Source organism: Catharus ustulatus, chromosome 1 (assembly GCF_009819885.2).
Source record: "Catharus ustulatus isolate bCatUst1 chromosome 1, bCatUst1.pri.v2, whole genome shotgun sequence".
In the NCBI taxonomy this organism is placed as follows: domain Eukaryota; kingdom Metazoa; phylum Chordata; class Aves; order Passeriformes; family Turdidae; genus Catharus; species Catharus ustulatus.
Window position 1 is genome coordinate 115967474 of NC_046221.1, and position 22947 is coordinate 115990420.

At 38.8% G+C, this 22947-nt stretch overlaps 1 protein-coding gene and 1 long non-coding RNA gene across 4 annotated transcripts in view; one reads left to right on the top strand and one right to left on the bottom strand.

Moving 5' to 3' along the window:
- LOC117007693 overlaps positions 1-22947 on the bottom strand; it is a 42864-nt gene that overhangs the window by 7297 nt on the left and 12620 nt on the right. For 2 of the 3 annotated variants that reach the window (XR_004420199.1, XR_004420200.1), the window contains 2 exons: positions 11111-11204; positions 8918-9056 (listed from right to left, as the gene is read on the bottom strand). This is a non-coding gene — a long non-coding RNA (uncharacterized LOC117007693). Of the gene's footprint in view, positions 1-8917; positions 9057-11110; positions 11205-12967; positions 13053-22947 lie in introns of those variants that run through there. The other variant, XR_004420201.1, reaches the window with a different exon arrangement.
- Positions 1142-22846, top strand: LOC117007685 (desmoglein-1-like). Its single transcript, XM_033081011.1, has 16 exons — positions 1142-1513; positions 8170-8205; positions 8592-8720; positions 9394-9549; positions 9683-9830; positions 10723-10886; positions 11128-11262; positions 11858-12043; positions 12975-13234; positions 14118-14260; positions 14404-14622; positions 15458-15949; positions 18049-18197; positions 18707-18767; positions 20186-20394; positions 21878-22846. Exons 1-16 carry the CDS (start codon positions 1466-1468, stop codon positions 22844-22846), a joined length of 3504 nt encoding a protein of 1167 aa, XP_032936902.1. The 5' UTR covers positions 1142-1465.

Here is a 22947-nt window from a genome sequence, read left to right on the forward strand (position 1 = left end):
CTCAAAAGCAAATTTCAGATTGTTGACAATTTCCCAGTAAAGAGAAAATGCAGGTATGATCCATTTAACGTTGCCTGTCACAGTCTGACTCACTGATGGGCATGTTGAGCTTGGTATCAAGAGCTGAGTGACAAATGGGGACATGCACGACTGGCTTTGGCACTCCCAGCCAGTGGCAGACAGCAAAGCACCCATGCTAAGTGGCATGGAGACGCGGCGTGCTGCAAAGCTGCTTACCGAGCAGGAGCATGAGACCTCACCCTGGCAGGGGCTGAGCAGCCCCAGAGCTGCTGAGCACTCTTTTCCCAGCCCAGGTCCAGCCCTGGGAGACGCCAAGCTCCATGGAGGGCTCAGCCGGCTCAGGAGCACACCAGTGGTATTGCACTTTTGGGGATGAAGTGTGCACCCCTCTCCCAGCTTCAGCCACAGAGCAGAAAGCCACTCTAACTTTTCCTTGCCCATTCAGGGGTGGTTCATGTGTCCCAAAGACACAAGGAGGCACTTAACAACACCTGTGCTGCAGAACAGAGAGCAAAGTGGGGAATCCTCTTTGATTTCTTTGTCCCCCATCCAACTGTGCTCCTGCCATCAAAAAGGAGGCCAGAAGAGAGCTGTGCAGCACATCCTCTCTCTCCTCCTCTACCTGTTGTTTTGAGCAGCTCTCCAGTTTCTCTAACACGCTCCCTCTCTACTGTGTCAGTGAGAGCACAGCCCATTGGAAGGGAAAGGTATAGCATGAGGAGGCTTTGCAGTTGATAAAGGTAGGAAATCTTCCTCTGCTTCAGATATTCTTGCAGCCTCATGAATAAAGCACTATTTTTTCCCCCAAATTAATATGATACCTCTTTAGTGACAGCCCCATTCTGCTCTGAGTGCTTCACTTTTGTGAACAACGCGCATGAAACTCACTCTTTTGTGCCTGGAAATAAACAAATGAACTTCTAATTTAAATGAATAATTTCTAAAGTCCGTATTCTTTATGGTAATATTCATTAAGTTCTTCTATTATGCAGGGTGCAAAGAGAAAACTGGAAGTTGCATTCAAAGCAATGATAAGTTACCATTTTAATGATTCCTTATGTTGTGAGTAATTTATAAATCACTCCGTATCTTCTCAGCAAAGCTTGCCTTCTGTTTTTAAAATGCACGTTTTTGTATCCAACAAAGGGTTTCAGTGCAATAAGAATTAAGGTGTGTCTCTTAGCTTTTACCTGCAAGCAATAATGATGTTGTCAAGCGTTTCAGGTGAGACCAGCCCAGGATTTTGGGGTGGGGAAAGACACTCTGTTATACAGCATCTTCAGTTCTTCCCTCAGAGGGAGGCAGAGACACCTTGAAGGGCAGAGTATAAGGACATACACGGAGCGTCTTTTTAAATAGTCACCAGAGCTGGGGGGGGGGAGGGGAACAGGAACAGACTTGTAACCATAACTCACTTGGACTTGTTTCTGAGAAGTCAGATGCCATGGATTGGCTCCCTCACCGAACGGCTGCTTTTCTGCTCCTTTTGTTGGTAAGTCAGATTTTAAAACATTTTTTGTAAACTCTATGACTACGCCAGTTTCATCTTCTTCTACAGACCCTTACATTTTACAATGTAAACTATTCCCCAAAAATATCTTGTGAAATTTACCATAAAAACCAAAGCTCTGCTCATTTCAAATAGCACTTGTGAACATTCTATAGAATTAAATTAGCTTTTCATTAAATACTGACAAATGTTTCTTTTAGACTTGTGGCGATCTGTTGATGTTCAAGATGCGACTTTCTATGTTTACTGCATGATTTTTCAGGCAAATGTTTTCTGCAACTGCTATTTAAACGTCACAGTTACTAAAAAAATGCTTATAATTCTAAAAATTTTAATGGTTGGATATCATTTGGCTCTATGTCTTTACTTTTTCATCAGTTGAGGAATTACTTTTTTCTTAAAAATTCAAATCTCTTTTTTCTAAAATGATTAGCAAGATTGCTTCAGAGTGACCAAATCCTACAACTATATTCAAGAGAGAAAAAATTTAGTGATCTCAGTTAAGTAAATATCAAGACTTGGCCCATTATTTCACATTGCAAAGGATTCCTGTGTTGTTGTGCACTAGTGTCGGAGCCGCCATGTGCTGAACAAGTGAATGGATGATGAAAGTGTTGCTCTTTGGGTTTGTTTTTCTCACTATAAAAGGAAAGTTGTGGCTATGGTCAAGTGACATAGTTGTTCAGTGTGCTCATCAAGGCATGGAAATTACCCAGAAGGAACTTAAAAGGGCTATGGGTGCCCTACTGCTACTGCAATCTGATTTTTCTGTGACTTAATTTTACTCATCTGTGCTGACCTCTTGAAATTTGGTAGAGGTTTAAGGGCCTGGAGATTGAGAAGAGAAGGATTTCTAATATAGTTATATCCTGTAATGTTCATGCAATTTTACACCATGTATTAATATGTGTAAATGTTTGTTGACTTCTCATTACTGACTTCTCTAGAAATGCTATACTCTGAGAAAAAGTTTGTGTTTTAGATTAAAAAATCCTAAAACCATTATGAAAATACAATCCATTAATTATAGGTGACAGCTCTGCAATCAGTAAAGTAGAACTAATTAACACAGAGCAGCTGCCAAGCAAACAAGGGGAAAACTTTGCAAAAGCGAGTTATGGTTCGGATAAGTTTCTGCTTGTTCAAGGCAGCAGAGAGGTGTCAGACTGGCCTGTTGCACATCACACTAACATTTCTGGATTTTCATGAAGCACTACTGACTATTCATTGTACTCAGTTACCTGGTGATGCAAACTCCCAGTGTGTTGAAGTTCAAAAAGCTTGACTGTTTTATGTCTAAGACCTGTCCATTCAAAGGACATTTTGCTGCTTTACTTTTCTCAGCAACTCTGGAGCCATTTTCATTCTTTCAATATGTTGTTGTTACAATTGTGAATGATGGAGGGTAGGTGTTGGGTCAGAAAAGAAGGGAGATTATGAAAAATTCCATTGCGTTTTGATGACTATCAAATATTCGAACTTTTACTACCCAGAGGAAACTCTTGTTCTTGTTAATGCGCTCTTGTGCCCAGCAATGTTCATGATGGCCTGTACAGCTTAATAGCATCTTTCAACGCTTTATAGAAAGGCGGCAGACAAACTGTCGAGATCAAATAAATTATAAATTTAGGTATCCAGTTTTAGTGTATTCCGAGAAAGAATTTTAGCTTTCAGCTTAACTAATCTTTCATGAAAATCACCTGTCTGAATGGTGTGTCTGGTTAATATATTGTTAGTAAGTTACATCAAATAAAATTACCATGGAGTTAATCATATTTTAGTACACTAGTGCATTTTCCAGAAAAAAGAGGAAACTTACCACCCCTGAAACAAATAATTTTCTCTATGGATTTCACCATTGGTGGGACTGATTCTGCAATGCTTGCTCATGTGACTTCAAAGACATTATCCTCATGAGTAAGGGAGTTCTGTTTGTGATACTAGCACAGACACGTTTTATGGAAATAACCTGTTTGATCAGGTATGACTGTTCTTCTGCCAGCTATCATGTGACAGCCAATAATTTAAAATTCACCACATCTCATACACTTTTGTCTGGATACATTTTCCCATGTGTTATCTAGGCTTATTTCCCCCCCCCCCCCCAGTTGTTAGGCTATGGTTACACATCCTACTCATAACTTGATTGCACGTAAAAATAGTCAGGAGCTAAATCCTCTCTTGTATATGCATAAGAAACATCTGCCAGGATTGAATCAGGAATCTGCAGGTTCTTCTGCCAAATAATTTTGTTGTAGAAATAGAAACTAAAGCAATTCCACATCCAGGAATTATCGCCTAAGATTAAGTACTTAAGCCTGCACTTTTACATTCCTAAGTAAAATGGCCATTAAGCAAACATGCATTTGCAACCAGAACACTCTAAGTCATATCAGAATTCAGGTTTTATTGAGGAGATTTATTGAGGGCACTTAGCATGACTAATTTGAAAAACTCAAATTTTAATGATAATGGCATACACCCTATATTGAAATTACTTTTCTGCTCATTTTTCTAAGGTTTAAGCTAAGTTACTCTATGGAAATGCATTGTATCTGGATACAATAGAAGATACAATAGCAGAACAGAAACAATCTCAGTGGAAACTTTCCCAAAGTGGTCAGTTGTTTGAGTAAACTTATTTTAAAATAAATAAAATTTCAAAGTATATTCTTCAGCCTGATATGAGTATTGTCATAATTTTTAGATTATTTCTGTCACAATTGTTGAAATAGTAATGGATTCTCCATGCTGAGTGCAATGCAAAGTATTGCTAACATAGGAAAATACCTGACCGCCTCTGAATTAGGAAACAAAATGCCAGAAAAATAATCCAGAAAATCTTTCCCTTTAAATTGGATGAAGTACATTCATAAATGACATATGGAAAGGTGAAGTTTAGAAAAAGAAAATCATGTTTCAATTCAAAAGTGATCAAATGGCATTTTTTTAAAAATATGAGAGTTTGTCTTATATTTGAACTCTGCTTCTCATTATTTCATATGCACTCATGTATCATTTTTTTAGAGAGATGCAGAATGAATAAAGGGGAAGGGCTCATTATTGCAACCTTTTTCGAGTCAGGGCTTTGGATGAGTAAGAAAGACGTAAAAGTCCCAAAATGCTGACAGTACCAGAGCTACCAGAGCAGCCCGATGACTAACGCAATAGTGTGAGTTCTCAGCACTCCTCCCATCCAGGCCAACAACAATGCTACTGTTGACTTCAAAGAGAGAGAAGCAGATCCCATATGAATAATGCTGGGAAGATGTTAAAGGCGTGTTCAGTAATTTAGATTTGAGTAGGTGGAAGAGGGAGGATTCCAATTACGTATGATATTGCTTGGTACTCAATTAATGATTAGTTAATTCTTGTTTGTAAATTGCTTTGAGGGTGAAAAGAACAGTACACATCCTATGGGCCTGATTCTGTCCCATCTGTTACATCAGAATAAATCCAGAATAACTCCAGTGTGACACTAAGGTGTCATTTTCGACGTAGGATCCAGGTGCCATTACAATGAAGCTTTCAGATGGAACCGAAAGCTGTGGAAGTAACAGAAACCATAAACTTGTTTCCTGCCTGCACATCTCCCAACCCAAAACAGAATCAGCCTGTGTAACTAGACTCTAGATTCTCTGCAGCTTCCTTTTTTCACAGTCTCTTAGAGACTAACAGGGCAGCAAATCTTGGTATCATTCTGACCAGCTTGCCAACCCCAAGGTCCTCAGGATGCATCCCACACATTCCAGTGGCTCCTATTGCTTTAATTACTGTTTATCCCTGTGTCTATGGAAAGTATTGTACTTGGATATGGGTTTAGAAGGGAATTTTTTTAACTACCCAGAAAATTGCTTCAGTTAGCTGCTAGGAGATAGAACTTATCAGCTGGAAATAGCACTAGAAAAAAAAAAAGTATTTGCATCCAAGATAAATAATAGAAATAGACAACTGGGTTAGGGGAAAATTTCTAACTGCTGGTGACAATGGAGAACCAGAAGGCATTATTTGGGGAGGTGGAGGAGGCTCTATCCCTGGATCAAGTAGGATAAAATAATTTAAATAATTCAAATTGTAATTTCAGAATTGCTCAGGTTTATCTGGTGAACTAGAGATTTTTGTCTGATATCTGGCTGCCCTTCTTCCTATACCACAGCCACACTGAGAGACATACCAAACACTTCCACCAAGTTCATCACATCACCCTTTTCAAACAATAACATGAACTGTACTAAAGACTCTGAATTCAAGATCTTCAATTACCAGCCAGTTCCAAAATGGGGTTTTCCTTAGCTATCACAGGACAAGTGTGAAAATACAGGGCCTAAATTTGCAATCCCCAGTATCACGAATGGACAAATCCCTGATGGTCCCATTACTGGTGATCAAAAACAAAGGATGAGATTCCACTGTACAATATGAATTTTTCACTGCTTGAAAACAGAACTCCCTATAGGCTGGAATCAAGATGTTTATGAACATTCATGTCCTTAAGTAATACAATTCTTTACAGATATAATTTTTATTTCAGAAAAACTCAGAATATGAAAGTGATGTGGCTGGGTGTGAGGTATTAGTCTCACTCTTAAGTAACAGGATAGGCCACAGGATGCAGACAGCAGACAAGATTCACTAACATTCCACAGGGAGGTGCATACCCATACTTTGCCAGGTCAAGACAATTGTTCTCATGCCAGAAGAGATTTCAGTCTAAGGGTGGAGAGGATTTCATTGTGCTCACCTAAGGAGGTGGGAGAGACTGATAAGAGACGTTCAATTAGTGTTATTTCGGGTGGACCTTATCACTCAGGTTCTCTCATGAGGATGTAGTCTGCCCCGTTGACTCTTCCGTGTTCCCTGGGATCCAAGGGGGATTATAAAACAACAGGACTGAGCTCCCACTGGGGTGAACAAACCCTGCCATTCACATGGAGTCTGACATTGTCCCTTCTCTGAGATGAGGAACGGGAACAGCTGCACGTAAATTTGAACTCTATTATGAAGCTGAAGATTTAAACAGTCTCACATTCAACATAAGTTAAAAGATGTATACTGATGCTTTTTGCACAACAGGAACATATTGTAGTGATTTTCCCGCAGAATACTTTCCTTAATCATTTTTGTCAATAGCTGTCTCAAACAAACAAGGAAAAAAATCCTCTCTCTGAATAGTCAAAAAAATTTCAAGCTATATATGCACATCAAATGGGCAGATCCACACTCTAAACTCCTTCACTGAGAAGCAGATAAGGCATCCATTATAGGCCAAGGTCTCAGGGAATGTTTTGGGCAAAACCAGATCATTGGAAATACTGTTTTATAAATGACACATGGTGAATTCTTGCAGCATAAAGGCAAATGGGGAAAAGAGAGAGAGGAAAGAGGGTGAAGCTGCTGTTCATTAATCTGTGGCATGTAAGAAGTTGTCTTAACATGAAGCAAGTGGAAAAAATTCTGTCTCCATGTTCCAGTCTTGCCAGCACAATGCAATAAATTTGAAGTGAGAAAAAGTCCCATGATGCAATGATAGGATAAAAGATTATCACAGATTTTATCCAAGTACAACTGATATAAAACCTCACAGATATACCGTACAAAAAACAAACAAAGCAAACCAAAACAAAACAAAAAGCTGTGGGAAATTATAAGGAAGAAAAATACTCATAACTGCAACAGTTAACATTTGTTGAGAAAAGAGAAATACTGCAATAATTTTTGAGTCACCTGGATATCTTGTTTCTTCCAGTGATGAATGAAACAAGCACCCAGTCCTGCAATTCCCACATTTTCACCCTTTATTATCTAAAGACAGCAAAAGCAGATCCTAGACCTGAAAGAGATGCTTTAAAGAAGGTACATTCACCAAGTGAGGTTTATTTTCACACCTTATTTAGGAATAAAATTAATTAAACTGTGCCTTCTTTTAAATTGTGCTAATCAAGAAATTGAGGCTCCTCTCATTTAAATTTTAGTTTTAAAGTAATTACATACTGCATCTGATCCTGCTACCTTTATTTACTCAAGATTAGTTGCATAGTTGAGTCTCAAAACAAAATCCACTGCACTCCAGGGAAATTTGCATGAAACCTGCAGGTGGGTTTCCATCTTACATTGAATCTCTTTAATATCACTGAGAATTTCCAAAAAAACATGTTCATTCTTTTTGGTTAAATTGCATAATTAAATATTCCAGGTTTATTGTTGAATTTGTAAATAGGAAAAAACATAATTTAAAAAATAATTAGGATAAATACTCTAGTTTCCTGGAGTGTTTGGTAACAATTCTTGCAATCACCTCTCTTCAGCTGAGGTGTTAAAAATCTGTGTGAAAGCTTTATTTTGATGAACATACAGCTTAAAATTGCTCTGGCATATCCATTCAAACTCAAAGTTCTGTCTTGAATGACACAATGGATTTTGAAGATTTTTAACTGTCAGGGAATTTAGGTGCTGGATATAGAAAAAATTGAATTGCACAAACCCATTTGTGGAAATCTTTCAACTAGATAAGCTATTGCAATAGGCTTGAAAAAAAGCCCCACTCCAGGTTTGCAGTATACCAATGTCTTGCAGGTGAGTTTTGCTTGCTGCACTTTGCCTTGCATTTTTACACACCAATTTTTTTATTGTTCTTGCAGGTACTCTTGGATTTCAGCACAGGATTTCATGTAGAGGTAATACATATTTCTTTAGAAGCTGTTTTTCTGATTAAACAAAATGTAACAAACTGAACAAATCATGTGGAAAATACTCAACAAAAACACTTCTGAACCTGAAGATTGAAAGCATATTTAAATATTAAATAGCTGCAGGTAATAACCTGCTCACCTTCTCAAGAGAAATTCACCTAAATCTAAATGAGTATCTCATACAAATGAGTAATTCTAAAATAAACATGTACAGTTATAGAATTTGGGACCCACAGACATGTAAAAAAGCACATGGTAAAAAAGCACATGGTCTACAAAAATGTCTTTTCCCCTTGTTGTTGGAAATTATAATTGTCTGTGTCTATTTAAAATGGATTGAGGTCATGTGATACCGGAACTCTCTGTCAAAGGTAAAAGAATGGGATGAAAATGGAATGGCAAGATGGAAAACCTTTAGAAGACAAAAACGTGAATGGATCAAATTTGCTGCAGCTTGCAGAGAAGGAGAAGATAATTCCAAGAGAAATCCAATTGCCAGAGTAAGTAGAAAGAAAAACACAAATATTCACTGACAAGGAATGTAAATGACAGGCTGATAAAAGTAGAGAGATTTAAAAGTACGTATGCTTAGAGTAGTAAAAGCAAGGAATGTAGAATGGAAGAAAGATGATGCAATATTCCCAGTTCTGCTGAGACAGTCTCATAAGGTGAATCCATGTGACTGCCAAGGAATTACCAGAGGCTTCGTAGAACATGCCGGAAGTCTACTTCCCAGGCAGCTCCAACCAGTGTTTTTGCTCTAGATCATGACATTTTTCTTCTCTTGCTCTCATCCTGAGAAACCCCTTAGAAGAAGTTTAAAGATTGTACATGACCTGTGGGAAACAGAGAAAAAGAAATACCTTCCTATTCTCTCACTGCGACCACGCCCTTACTGAGGTCGATCCACAGTGTGATAGCCTCAACACTTGGAGGCTTCTCTCTCCACTTCCCTGGCATATTTAAGAGAAATAGAAAGCCTATCCAGCCCTTAAGGGAAGATGGATGTCTAGGTTGACACTTTGTAGAAGAGCCTTCCATTGATTCAGACAACTGAACCTTGTAATAAGTGATTGAGAAACTGAAGTTATATAGAATTTTTTACAGGAACAAGAATAGGAGAAAAAACCCTGTAGGTGAGCTGGCATAAATTGTTATTGTCTGGTTCTGTAGATCCGATCTGATTGTGAAGAAGACAATCCAATCACATACAGCATCTCTGGAGTTGGAATTGATCGTGCGCCCTATGGAATATTTGTTGTTAACCCAAGAACAGGAGAAATTAATATAACATCAATAGTGGATAGGGAAGTAACACCGGTATTTGTTGTAAGTACTCCCCTTTTTCTTTACCTTTATAATGATGGATTCAGGGTGGGGCAGACAACAAATTCATTTGTTTCAGGTTACTACTTTGCTTACTTAACTTTTTGTTTTAAAACGAGTAAATCTCTTCATTTAGATACGTTGCTTTGCTAAACACTCAGTGACCGGCATAGATTTGGAACCGCCTCTTGAACTTCGAGTCAGAGTCCTGGATATAAATGATAACCCTCCTGTATTTGCACAAACTGTATTTACAGGATCTGTTGAAGAGAGCAGCATGGACAGTAAGTAACTATGCTATGCCTTTTACAGTACTAGTAAAGTTCACAAAATACAGTTAATATAAACCTGGGGTGCTCTTTCTGCTTTTCTTAGGCAATGACATATATTGGTCAGGGCCACTGCAGAGGAGAGAGCAGCAGATGCTTCTCCAAGTGCTATTTGAGCCAGGGCCTGGGCTAATTGCTATAAATTAAACAACGTTTCCTTCTCCCTTTCCTCCCACACATGAGTGCTGAATGTTCCAGTTTCTAACCAAGTCATCATGCAAATTCTTTCAAATGTGAAAATGTAAAATAAATAATTTAATTCCTTCTCATTAGAATAAAAACATCATTACACTTACTTCCTTTGAGGGTATGTAAAACACATTTTCCCCATTTTTCTCTTTCACATATTTGTCCTTGTAGCTGTCTATTTGCAATTGCAGCAGAACATTACTAAATAATTCCATCCTTAAACCATTAAAATGATTCTTTTCGCCAAAAGTGCAGCAGTCAACATTGGACATGCAAATAGCACTGAGGCAATGGTGCCTAACACTCATTTTCTTCTTTCTAGAAATTCTCATTTATATAGTAATCTCTACAAGCTGAGTACTTACAGTATTTGCATATTCCTATGGCAAGTGAAAGACTGCATTATTCCTTCTGACTTTGATTTTTAATTCATTTGAAGTTATTAATATTGTCAGAATCAGTACTACAAAACTAAACTTTTTGTTTTCTTTGTAAATGTCAGGGAATAGATAACCTTCTATTATTTTCATACACCATTTTATAACTGTCTTGATGAGTTGTTTGCAGAAACTGAAGAGATTTTCCATGGGGGTTTTGGTTTGATTTTTGCTTGTTTTATAGGGTTTTTTTAATTATTGTTATTATTATTTATTTTTAGATACACTGGTGATGAAAATCATTGCAACAGATGCAGATGAACCTAACCATTTGAATTCTAAAATTGCCTTCAAAATAGAAAGTCAGGAACCTTCTGGTCCACCCATGTTCATTATGAATAAATACACAGGAGAACTCCATCTTGCAAATTATCTGGACAGAGAGGTAACATTTCCCTTTCCAAAGCTAAATAACATGATGCTGTAGTGCATGAGAGCAAGAAAAATATAGAAGAGAGAGAGAAAGGTTGGGGTTTTTACAAATACTAATGGAGAAATGCATGGTTTGATGTGTCACAATAAAACGTCTAAGTAGAATTCCTGCATTAGGAAATAGTGGCAAGCATTGGTCATTTATAAGATGCACAGATGGTCTTCTAACATACTCACTTCTCTTTTTGTGACAGCAACATAGTAGTTACACTCTGGTTGTGAAGGCATCAGACCGGGATGGGGCTGCAGATGGAATATCATCCCTTTGTAGCTGTAATGTGAAAGTTATCGATGTTAATGACAACTTTCCAACTCTTGCTCAAAGTTCTGTAAGTTTCCAATAACAAAAGCAGCAACACTGATTTTAAACCCTATTTAAAAGCCCTGTTGATAACAGAGCCCATACTAACCCAGAGAGAACTTTCACATTTACATGTTCCACGGGATTTACAGGGTTGTTCCCTTGAAGCATGTGTAAAATACAATCCATCACTTTGCATCAACTCTGGTAACATACACATAGATTACTTCTATATTCAGAGATGTCAATCCAGACACTGTCAGGACTGACTTCTTTGTGTTCAGAGAAATCCTGTCATTCAGGTGCCCAGATCCCTGCCATATGGCCAGATTATGTAGAATAAACTAATCCTTCAAAGATCATTTCTTGTAGAAAGCACAAATCCTTTTCATCTAAGATGCCTCTGCAAACCTTGGAGGTGAGACAGCTTTACAAATCTATAACCATAATCACAATTTGCACAGAAAACATATTTTTTATTAAATTGGCAAGGACTGTGCTGAGAACATCCTTCAAAAGAATCTCTGGAGACAGCTGTGTTTTCCCCACACACACACACACACACACACACACACACATATACACAAAAATGCTTGCTAATAGGTATTTATCTGTCATTTCAGTTTTCAGCAAGTATTTCAGAAAATTCCCTCAGTTCAGAACTCCTACGAATACAAGCTCTGGATGCTGATGAAGAGTTTACAGACAACTGGTTAGCAGAGTTTTTCTTTATATCCGGTAATGAAGATAACTGTTTTGAAATTGTTACAGATCGAGCTACAAATCAAGGAATTCTTAGAGTAATTAAGGTATGGATAAATATTTTAATTCAGCTCTTGACCTAAAATTTTAATTACAGTAATTTCACGAATACAAGCCACACTGTTTTGACTAAAATTTTTCTCCCACACCGGAAATGCGGCTTACACTCAGGAGTGGCTAATATGTGAATAATTTTCTGACATTTCCAACCCTGGAAGTGGAAACCGAGGTGCCGAGTCGAGCACCTGGCAGTAAAACCTGGCATTGCGTGATTGTTACAAATTGGTTACTGTGTTGCACCGCGGGTGGAGCTGGCTCCGTGTGGGGGAGGTGGGGGGCTCCCTCCTTCAGGCAGCGCAGCCCGGGGCAGAGACGGGGGATCCCGTACTGCCATCCCCGTGGCTCGGGGGGAGGTGGGGGGCTCCTGTTCCTGCCTGCCACTGCCGTGGGAGCCGGGGGGCTCCTTCCCCTCCCGCCTTTGCCACCACGGGAGCGGGGGGGGCTCCATCCCTGCCACCGCGGGGCAGCGCCGGGCCAGGGCGAGCGAGCACAGTGGCAGCAGCAGCCGGCCCCGAGCAGCCCCACAGAGCGGCCCCACCGAGCTGGGCCACCAGCTGGCCCCATCGGCAGCCCCGAGTGGGCCGAGCCTGCACAGCCCGAGCCAAGCCAGTAAACCCCACCATGCCGCGATTCTGTTACTATTTGGCAACTTTCTTGCACGCGGGTCCTCTCTGTGAACGACACAGAGGCTTATAATCAGGTGCGGCTTATTTATGGACAAAGAACGAAATGTTTGCCAACACCCAGAGATGCGGCTTATAGTCCGTGCGGCTTGTATTCGTGAAATTACTGTAATTGTTAACAGAATTAAACAGGCAATAAAAACACTGCCACTCAGCCATTTAAAATGAAAAAATGTTTTTAAAATATCAAAGGAGTTTTTATGTATTATCTAGTTCTCTGTGGTTTACCTTTTAGGAACTGGATTTTGAACATATGCGAACTCACTCACTGATGATTGGCGTCAGGAATGTAGCTGCCTTCCACCACTCTGTTGCACATGAGTACCAAATATTTGGAACTCCCCTCACAGTAGAAGTAAAAAATTTGATTGAACCACCAAGATTTCATCCATCTTCAGTTGTGTTTTCCCTGGCAGAAGGTGCAAGAGTGAATTATGTTGTAGGAACATACACAGCCATGGATGAGGACACTAGAACTATTGCATCAAATGTTGTGTAAGCTCTGCTCTGCTTAACTCCCTGGGTGGAATAATTATTTTGAGATTTCAATGGAATGAGAATTGGTATTTTAAAAGATCCTTTAAAAAACAATGTTTATTGATTAGGAATAGAAAAATGGCCATAGAATAATACTACATAGTATCATATAATATTATATATTACGTGGAATTATATCCTATATTATTATACAATAGTATATAGCCCATTAGCCTTATGTACAAATCAAAGAAAATATCATTTTTCTAGCAGGCAGTAACTTAAATAGAATAGAATGTTTTTTCTTCAAACATTTGATACAAGGAGGGAATTTGTTAGCATCTTGAGAAAAGCAGACAGAAAATCCCAATAATCATCAATATTATCCAATCAGAATAGAAGAGGTCCCTACTAGCTCATTCTCTAACAAAAAAAAAATAACACTTATTTCTCTTTAAACTAACAATAATAACTGAGACCATAATCTGCTTTTAAGTGTATGTAAAAATAGAAACAGCCTATTTACAAATATTTGAAAAAATTTTTTCTTAAACACAGAAATATGTCAAGCAAATACAACTGTAGAATGTTATAAGAAGAGCTGTGGATTTAACCATTGATATTAACAAAGGTTCTAGTAAAAGTTTACAGGATCCAGAATATTTTTACTTTTAGACTATGATACTCCTTTCAAAATAAAATCTTCTACGCATTTGCTTTCTTCCTTATTACTTTTCTAGGTCTAAATCTTTTGGATTTTGCTTGTACTGGGAGAAATGCAATAGGATCTAGCATAGCATAAAGAAAAATCCTCCAAAGCGCCAAATTTTATGTGCAAAATAAATATGTAATACATATATTCATAACATAACTCTGAATATTTTTACTTCACCAAACACAGATATAGTATAGGACGTGATCCAGCTGCCTGGTTCAGAATCAATCAAAACACTGGTGAAATCACACTGAACAAAGTTATTAGTCGGGATTCAGTCTACGTAGTCAATGGGCAGTACCAAGCAGAGGTTCTGGCTATCACCAGAGGTAAGAGATTCAGTTTTCCAAAATAAACTCCTTCTGTTCAAGATTTGTCTCAATATTTTTTCTTGTTTCTAGTTTTCCAGTCCTAACTGCATTATTTATGGTATCATTATTCCCTCCTGACCACAAATATCTTCTTCTTACAGGGGTTCCTCGATATACTGCTACTGGCACCATTGTACTTTCAATAGATGGCATCAATGCCAATTGCCCAAGTATTAATACTGAAATGAGGAAAGTATGTATGCATTCCCCCTCAGTAATTATCTCAGCAAGGCCTAGGGATGGCGATCTCTATGCTACCCCCTTTACATTCAGCATACATGGTGAACCTCAGACTACATGGATTATCAGACGAATAAATGGTAAATTAACCCACATTTTGTCACAGAATAAATCACAGTAATAAGCTCTTGTCTACGATAACTGATTAGGATGTTGCTTTATTAACAAACAAAATGCTCATTAGAATCAATTCAAATCTCAATTAAATATAATCTAAGAAGTTACTCCAAATTTGAATATATGCATTCATACATATGTATAATAGAATATTAAAATCAGAATTATTACATGTGTTATATTTTAAAGGAAACTGTAAATGTACTGATAAAAATAGAGCAGCAAAACTGTACTTTGAGTATAAATATGATAAGAGCCTTTATTGGTCTAAACATAATGAAGTAAATCAAAAGGAGTAATTTGATACTTTTTCATTTCTGTGTTATCTAAAAAATCCTAAGCATATAAACAAAATCTCAGATTTTTTAATTAGACTATTAATTTTATAGTTAACAGAGCTTTACTTTTATGAGAGGCATATGAAAATGGCAAATTAGGATTACAACTTTTAAAATTTATTGTACCAGTCATACCTACTTTTATTTTAAAGAAAATTGTTTTAGTCAGTGCCTAGTGAAGCTTTGCCAGTTTCCTTCAATACAACATGACAAAATAATGAATTAATCAAATCCCAAGCATTACTAAATGACAGAATTTGCATAACGTACTGCATACCTACAAGACTACATTAAATGGCAACTATTACAATTGCACGTATTTTTGAGGTACATAGAAAAGGAAAACTGTTTCATTCTGTTCTATGAACGTAATACACAAGTAGTATAGATTTGTAGAACACTTATAGTCAATACGTTAATCAAAATATTCTTAATTTCTTTTTTTTTTCCCCCCTCCAAGATTCCTCTGCGGAACTAGTGGGCCAGAACATAGACTTTTACCTTTATAGGATCTATGTCGTTGTAAGAGATAGCCAAGGCCGGCGCTGTGCTAGACCACACATAATTCCTGTGCAAGCCTGCCAGTGTGATAGTCGGAATTACTGCACGAGTGGGGCCACAAGAATAATTATCATTGGTGGTGGTGGTTCTGGTGGTGGCACTGGTGGTGGCACTGGTGGTGGCACTACTGGTGGTGGCGGTGGCGGTACTGGCACTGGTGGAGGCCGGGAAGAGGGAGGACAAGGTGGTATTGATTATGGAGGAGGAGATTTTGAGGACCACACAGACGGGCAGGGCTATACTGATGGCTACGAAGGAGGTGATGAAGGATATACTGCCTCGACTGATGACAGTTATGGAAATGAAAATTATGGCAGACAATTCGAATCAAATACCACACTCAGTGGTGCTGCCATTGGCCTGATGTTTCTCGGTGGATTGATATTTGTTTGTAAGTATAAAATTAAGAAAATTATTTTAGCAAATAATGTAAATAGTGCATTTTTTAATTCTTCCAAAGTAAGGTTACTTTTTCAGTTGGTTGTTAATCCATAGGCTTCTATTGGCCTTTTGACAGAGAAAAAATTTGTCTTTTAAACAAAATGAATTTCCAAAAATTTTATGCTATACATACATACATTTTTCATTCAAAATTAAGCATTTCTTTTCTAAGACTTGTTATCCAATTCTTAGACACAGCTGTCCTGCCACTTACATTTTACATTTTTGTACTTCCATTACATTACTAGAAGAAATGGGCAAGTATCAGCTCCAACGAAGTTGGGTATGAAAGGATCTAAAGAACAAGATTCATGTGAACTAAAAGCTAGATTTCAGTAGTGGAACAATAACCACAGATTTTGTAACTTTTGGCTACTCTTCCGAACATCACATCTAATAAAAACAAGAAGCATTTATAATAACAGGATCCAAACAGAACGTTAATTCATTTGTCCTAGCATTCATAAAGAATTATAAGCTTCATGGATTCAAGTTGAGTTTATATCAACAATTATTTCTCAAACTACAATCATAAGTGATCCACCTTCTTTCATGGCCTGGGCATCAAGTAATCAACATCTAAAATTTCCCATTGCAGGAATACTGACTACAAAACCTGAGGAAATTTTTCTTTCCTCCTTGATTTTTTGAGGAGGGGTTTGGTTCGGGTTTTGATCTTTGTTTAGCAGGAATCAACAAACACAAAATTTTAAAGCTTCAAAAGGTTGTTCAATTAGTAGTCCCCAGATGGTTTATCTTATAGGACAGACTGTCTTTCTGCCTTTGGAAATCTCCCCTCATAATCTGGAGTAAATACGCCCTTAGTCATGTCGTATGAGGCAGCACTTTGTACATTATATAGTCCTTTCCCCTTTTGATTTCACTTTGATGTTCGAGCAATCAGAGGGCTGGAGCAAGTCTCCTATGAAGACAGGCTGAGAGAGTTGGATCTGTTCAGCCTGGAGAAGAGAAGGCTCCAAATGAAACCTCAGGGCAGGCTTCCAGTACCTAAAGAGGTCCTGCAAAAGAGCTGGAGAGGGACTTTTTACAAGGGCATGTAGTGACAGGACAGGGAGCAATGGATTTAAACTGAAAGAAGGTAGGTTTAGGAAGAAATTCTTCAGTGTGAGGGTGATGAGACAGAGGCACATGCCGCCCAGAGTAGTTGTCGATGCCCCATCCCTGCAAGTGTTCAAGACTGGGTTGGATGGGTCTTTGAGCAACCTGGTAAGTGGAAAGTGTCCCGGCCCATGGCAAATGGGTTGGAACTAAATGGTATTTAAGATCTCTTCCAACCCAATACATTCTATTATTCCATTAGTTAATACTGCATTGCCTTTCTAAAATAAGCAGTGTTTTTGATGTTGGCCATTACAAGCATTCTGCAATTTCCAACACTGAGTTCTTTAAACATCTAAGCATAATACAGCACTCTGGGAAACCTGACTCATTCTACGTAAACATTTGGCAAAGCTAGGGCTTGGGGTTTGTCCCTACTGCTTTTTCAAATCCAGCATTATGTATATGCAACATGAAAATAGCATCTGGAGCCTTAGCCAAAGATCACTGCAGTCAGGTGGATTCTCCACTGATTCTCATATGTCTTTTATTACTAATGTGTATTTCTTTTCAATTACAATACTTGAAGAGAAATATGTATGCTTATATATGAGGAAAGAATAGCACTGAATGCTATACATAGCAACACTGGTTCTCTTTGTTTAATTTTCATTTGTAATGCAACTTACATTGGTTCAGCTGAGATAGATCAAAGTCTGTTCCCAGGTATATAAGTATAAATTTAGAGTAACAGCCCCACCCCTGTGTTGCTATGCTATAACTAAAGGTACAAATTATTCTGAACTTCCAAATACAGGCATCTCCATAAGAGTTAATAATTCTGAAAGCCAGACTTACAGGCTGCTTGGTTAGAAACATTTTAAAGGCATATTTTCAAAAGTTCATGAGCACCTGCCCTCTAGGGAGTGCAGCTATTCCTGCGAGGAAGAGATGTCCTAAATCCTTGTTTCCTGTTCCTTTCCTGTTAAGTGATTCCAATTTTGATGTCAATGAGTGACTGTTGTGGCTGTGGACCTGGCGCTGCAGGAGGAGTTGGAACTGGATTTGAACCTGTACCTGAATGCACAGAAGGGGCAATTCATCCATGGGGAATAGAAGGTGCACAGCCTGAAGACAGGGTCAGTACAACCCCCTTTCTAAAACCAGATGTAATTCATATTTAGGGTAAAGGCTGCATTTGGCTATAGAAAGTGATAGTAACAGCATGCCATATAAGACCAGTCTGGCATTGACAACAATTGCCAGGCAGATATGAAAGGTGATTAGTAATTAACATTCATTGATGAGGTTTATGTGTTTTAAGCAGTGGCCAGTTAGTTTGGCACAACAGTTTGTTGCCACTGTTCCTTCAGATGAAGCATAATAACTAGCAAGCTTCTTCAGTGCAGGTTTAGGAGAAGGGAACACAAATCATCTTCACTGATCATTGTTTATGTTGACAAGGAAAAAAACTTGTAGTCTTTGTTTTGTTTTGTTTGTTAATGGAGATGGGGATAATTACTAACTATCATTAACAGTTTGGATGGCTAATTTGGACTGCTAATTCCTTAACATAATTCACAAAGTTTTGGTGTTCACACGGGAATTTCAAGGTAATCATTCAAGGAGTCAAAATGCTGTTTTCCAGGATGTCTCACACATTCTTGCCCCAACAACTGCTGCAGGAGGTGATTTTGGCGAACCTTCTGGTAAGTAGATCCTTAAATCTTCTATGTTGTGCTGTCATAAAGCTGTCTTTCAGAACTTCATGCCTTCATATCCATGGAGTCCTTTGGTTTCCCAGCTGTAACCCAACCCATTTCACATCTGCAGATAGTCAAACTCATGCTGCTAGGAATAAAAAGTCTAGGGTTTGAACTTATGAGCAGAATAATTTCTGCAAACTACACTTATTTCGAAGTATCTGCCAAGGCTTTCAAATCCCAGGCAATTTTTCTTTATCAGCACAGCCACTGAACGGAGAGCCTTTTGAAGACACTAGTTTTAGTAGAAATCAGTCTTTAGCTAGAATAAGGATATTTGCTTTCATAGCTCTGGTAAAATCTTCAGTTCTTCTCAGTTTCTTGTTTCCCACAAGGGAGCATGTCAAGTAGCTAGTTAATTGCTGAACAATTTGTGTGTTAACCTAGACAAGCAGATACATAACATATAATAAATGTATGCTTCTGATAAGGCTCTTCCAGAAATTCAATGATCATCGAGAATAAGCCCAGCTGTGCAGTGCCACTTTCTCCTTTTCCCCTATTCCTTACCTCAAAAGAGGAAGGAAGGATACTGGCACAGATCCATTTTCACTAGCTTCTGACAGGAAGAAATGTTACTCTGCAAAACACCTTCTCTCCTGACAATTTATTACACATGAATGTTCTCTGATTTCTCATTTCATAAAAATGAAAAAAATATGTAATTTAGCCTATGTTCCCCAGTGTAACCATAGTCAAGACTACTGTATGCAATTCTTTTATTATAATATGTGTTGATCATTAAGAAAACTTTCCTTGTTAGCATCTATTTTAAAAAAACACAGAGAAGATAAAATTCTGTAAGTATTACTTTATAACTTATTTTAAAGACCATTTCCATTCTGGATTATAAACTGGTGGTTATTATGATCCATTGCTATTGCCCCCTAAAAAAATCTCACTACTAGAAAATGTGAAACTAGTTACAGAACTTTATTTTCTAGGATTTACAAAGCTCTTTATTTTCTAAGTGTGTAAGGAAAAATATTTTCACGCCAATATGATCATAAATATGCATTCACATATTTGCATAGAGAAACCTTATCTGATATTCTAACTCCATGACAGCATATATACACACTAGACAGAATAATCTTTCCAGCCAATAACAGAACAAACCACTGATTTTCTAAAACACAGATGCACATGTTGCCTAGCTCAGGAATAAAATCAAGAGTTTAGGTGTTTGTTAACATGTATTTAATTATTACTGCAGTTTCAATGTTTGGTACCTGTGCATGTACCTGTGACTGAAATTGGCCTAAAATACCTTTCATTCGTGTCATTATAGACTTTGTAAAAACAACTGACAAACTGTGTGAAGTTTCACAGAGCACAGGAAGGATAACTTTTTCCGTTTTCAGATATATACAATAACACATATGGAGGAGGAGGAGTAGTAGCTTCTGGTGTTGAAGAAACTACAGGTGTTGGCTATGGCACTGGTACTGGCTATGGAACAGCTGGAGGAATTTCTGGAACAGGGGAAGCAAAAGGGTCAATTGGAGGAACAATAAAAGAGTATCGAGAAGGAGGAGTGAACATGGCCTTCCTAGACAACTATTTCTCTGAGGTAATTAGTTGCTATTCTTTGAGTTACATCTGTGAGCATGCTTCCTGTTAGATTCTCCTTCCCAGGTTACATGGTGGAAATCCAAGTTAATTTTACTCAAGTTGAAACTTCCATGACACAAGACTGTTGTGAGAGCAAAGCTGACCACACTGGTAGGAAAAGTTATAACACTAGTAGTAGTACTGTCTTTGAGCTCCTGCCATGGTAGATGGATTGTTCAACAGCCTTTTTGCAAAACTGGTAGACACACTGCAGGTAGGGGTAGGAAGCAATTAAATTATTTCAACTTCATAAGTACCCACCAAATTTATGTATTTTCCACCTTTCTCAGTGCATAAATATATAATAACTTTCTGGAATTGTTCACTCCTGCTACATACAGCTTGTTTGATGAAGTCATTTTAATCCTTAAAAAACTTCAAACATCAATTCTTCCTTATTTTTATTGCCATTTCTGCTCCCTAAAAGACTTGTGAACTACAAGTGACACCGATATGCAGTCTTTCAATTGGCAACAACTTAATTACCCTTTACATATGGGATTAGAAAAATGGTATGGAATTTACATGATTAATGGTTTCATGGGCTATGTTTTTACTCCTATGCATGAACTGTGAGGCATAAACGTTATAATTGCATGTCGCCAAAATATCAATTAAGATATAAGGATTGCTATATTTCAAAATCTAAACAAAGTTCAGGGGCGGAGAGAACAGAGCAATCCTGACATCCTGAGCATGGATTTCTCCCAGACTGCAATATCCCTGCCTTGACCTGGAGCACCTATGTATTAATTGCCTGCCAGCCATAGGCCTCCACATTCTACTCCTGCTATCCTCCTGGACCATCTCAATCCCCAAACTCTCTGACTCTCCCTCTCAGGCCTCCCCTTCCATCCTTTTCTGCTTCCTCCAACCCCACTCTGCACTCACTTTAAATTCTCCTCATTCCTGCCTGATCTCTCTGCTATGACCACATCAGGATCCCCAACATGATCCCCAGCTGGTGATTTCCTTCTTGCTCAAAATGAATGCTCCCCTCTGGACTCACCAAGTCTCCTCCACTGTGGACAATCCTCCAGCCCATATCCTCCTTCCTGGTCTCTTCATTGCTCCCCTTGCCACCCTGCTTCACTCCTCTTCCTAGCACTTTGTTCAGATACTGCTGCCCAAAGAAGGGACTATTTGCCTGTTCATTTTGCCACATAGACAAAGCCACTGATGACAGACCAAATTCGAGATGCTACGTGTTGGTAGAAACAAGAATAAAACACAGTAATTTTTAAATAAACTTATTTTTAAAATGTTAAAAAATGTTGATGGTATAATCTGTCCTGTCGATGCCTTATTTTTCAAGTCAGCTGGGCCTTATTGTGGTAAGGGAAATTTTACTGTGGTTTGAGAATTAATGGTTAAAAACCTGACAAAAATCACTCTGTTCTTCTTTCTTTTTTTTTCCATTTTTTTGTTTTTGCAAACTACAGAAAGCATTTGTGTATGCAGATGAAGATGAAGGTCGGCCAGCAAATGACTGCCTATTAATTTATGATCATGAAGGAGTCGGTACTCCTGTTGGCTCTGTGGGTTGCTGCAGCTTTATTGGAGAAGACACAGATGAAACATATTTGGATACACTAGGACCAAAATTTAAGACCCTAGCAGAGATCTGTCTTGGCAAAGAGATTGAACCTTTCCCTGATGCCAACCCACCCTGGCCAGGTGTTGTCAACATTCCCTTCCCCAGCCCTGAAAGTGATCTAAACCTCCCGCCACCTGGCACCACCATCGTTGTCAATGGAAGTGCACCCATGCCTCCCCCAGCTGGCACGACCACGATTGTTACTGAAAACACCTACACATCTGGGACAACCATACAGCCCCCGAGGCCAATGCCAGATCCCTTGCTCCACGGCAACATGACGGTGACCGAGACCTACACCTCCGGCTCCCCCTCTCTTTGTGTTGACCCTCTGCGTGCATCCAACGTCGTCGTGACAGAGAGAGTTGTAGGGCCTGCATCTGCCTCTGAATTGCGTGGCATGCTAGATATTCCTGATCTCACAGAGGGCTCCAACGTTATCGTCACGGAAAGAGTAATCGCACCTAACTCCCGACTGCCAGCGTCTCTGAGCATTCCTGATTTGGTAGATGGGTCCAATGTGGTAGTGACAGAAAGGGTGTTCAGGCCTGCTTCCGGCATGCCGGGCAGCCTAATAAATATTCCCTCAGAGTTATCCAATGCCCACAACGTGGTGGTCACAGAGAGAGTAGTGTCAGGGTCTGGGATGAGCAGCCTGGGAGGAGCAAGCCTGGGAGGAGCAAATCTGGGGGGCCTGAGCAGCACGGGTCAGATGCTCAGTGCTGATCTTGGCCAGGGAATGGGCACGGCATCTCCAGGCACCTCCCGGAGACGAGTGACAAAGTACAGCACCGTGCAGTACTCCAGTCAGTAGGGCCTCTGCTGGCACCCCTTCCTGCTGAAATCGCCATTTGCACCGACACTCATTAGCTGCCACCCATCACAAATATTGTTATTATTTATAACTAAGAAATA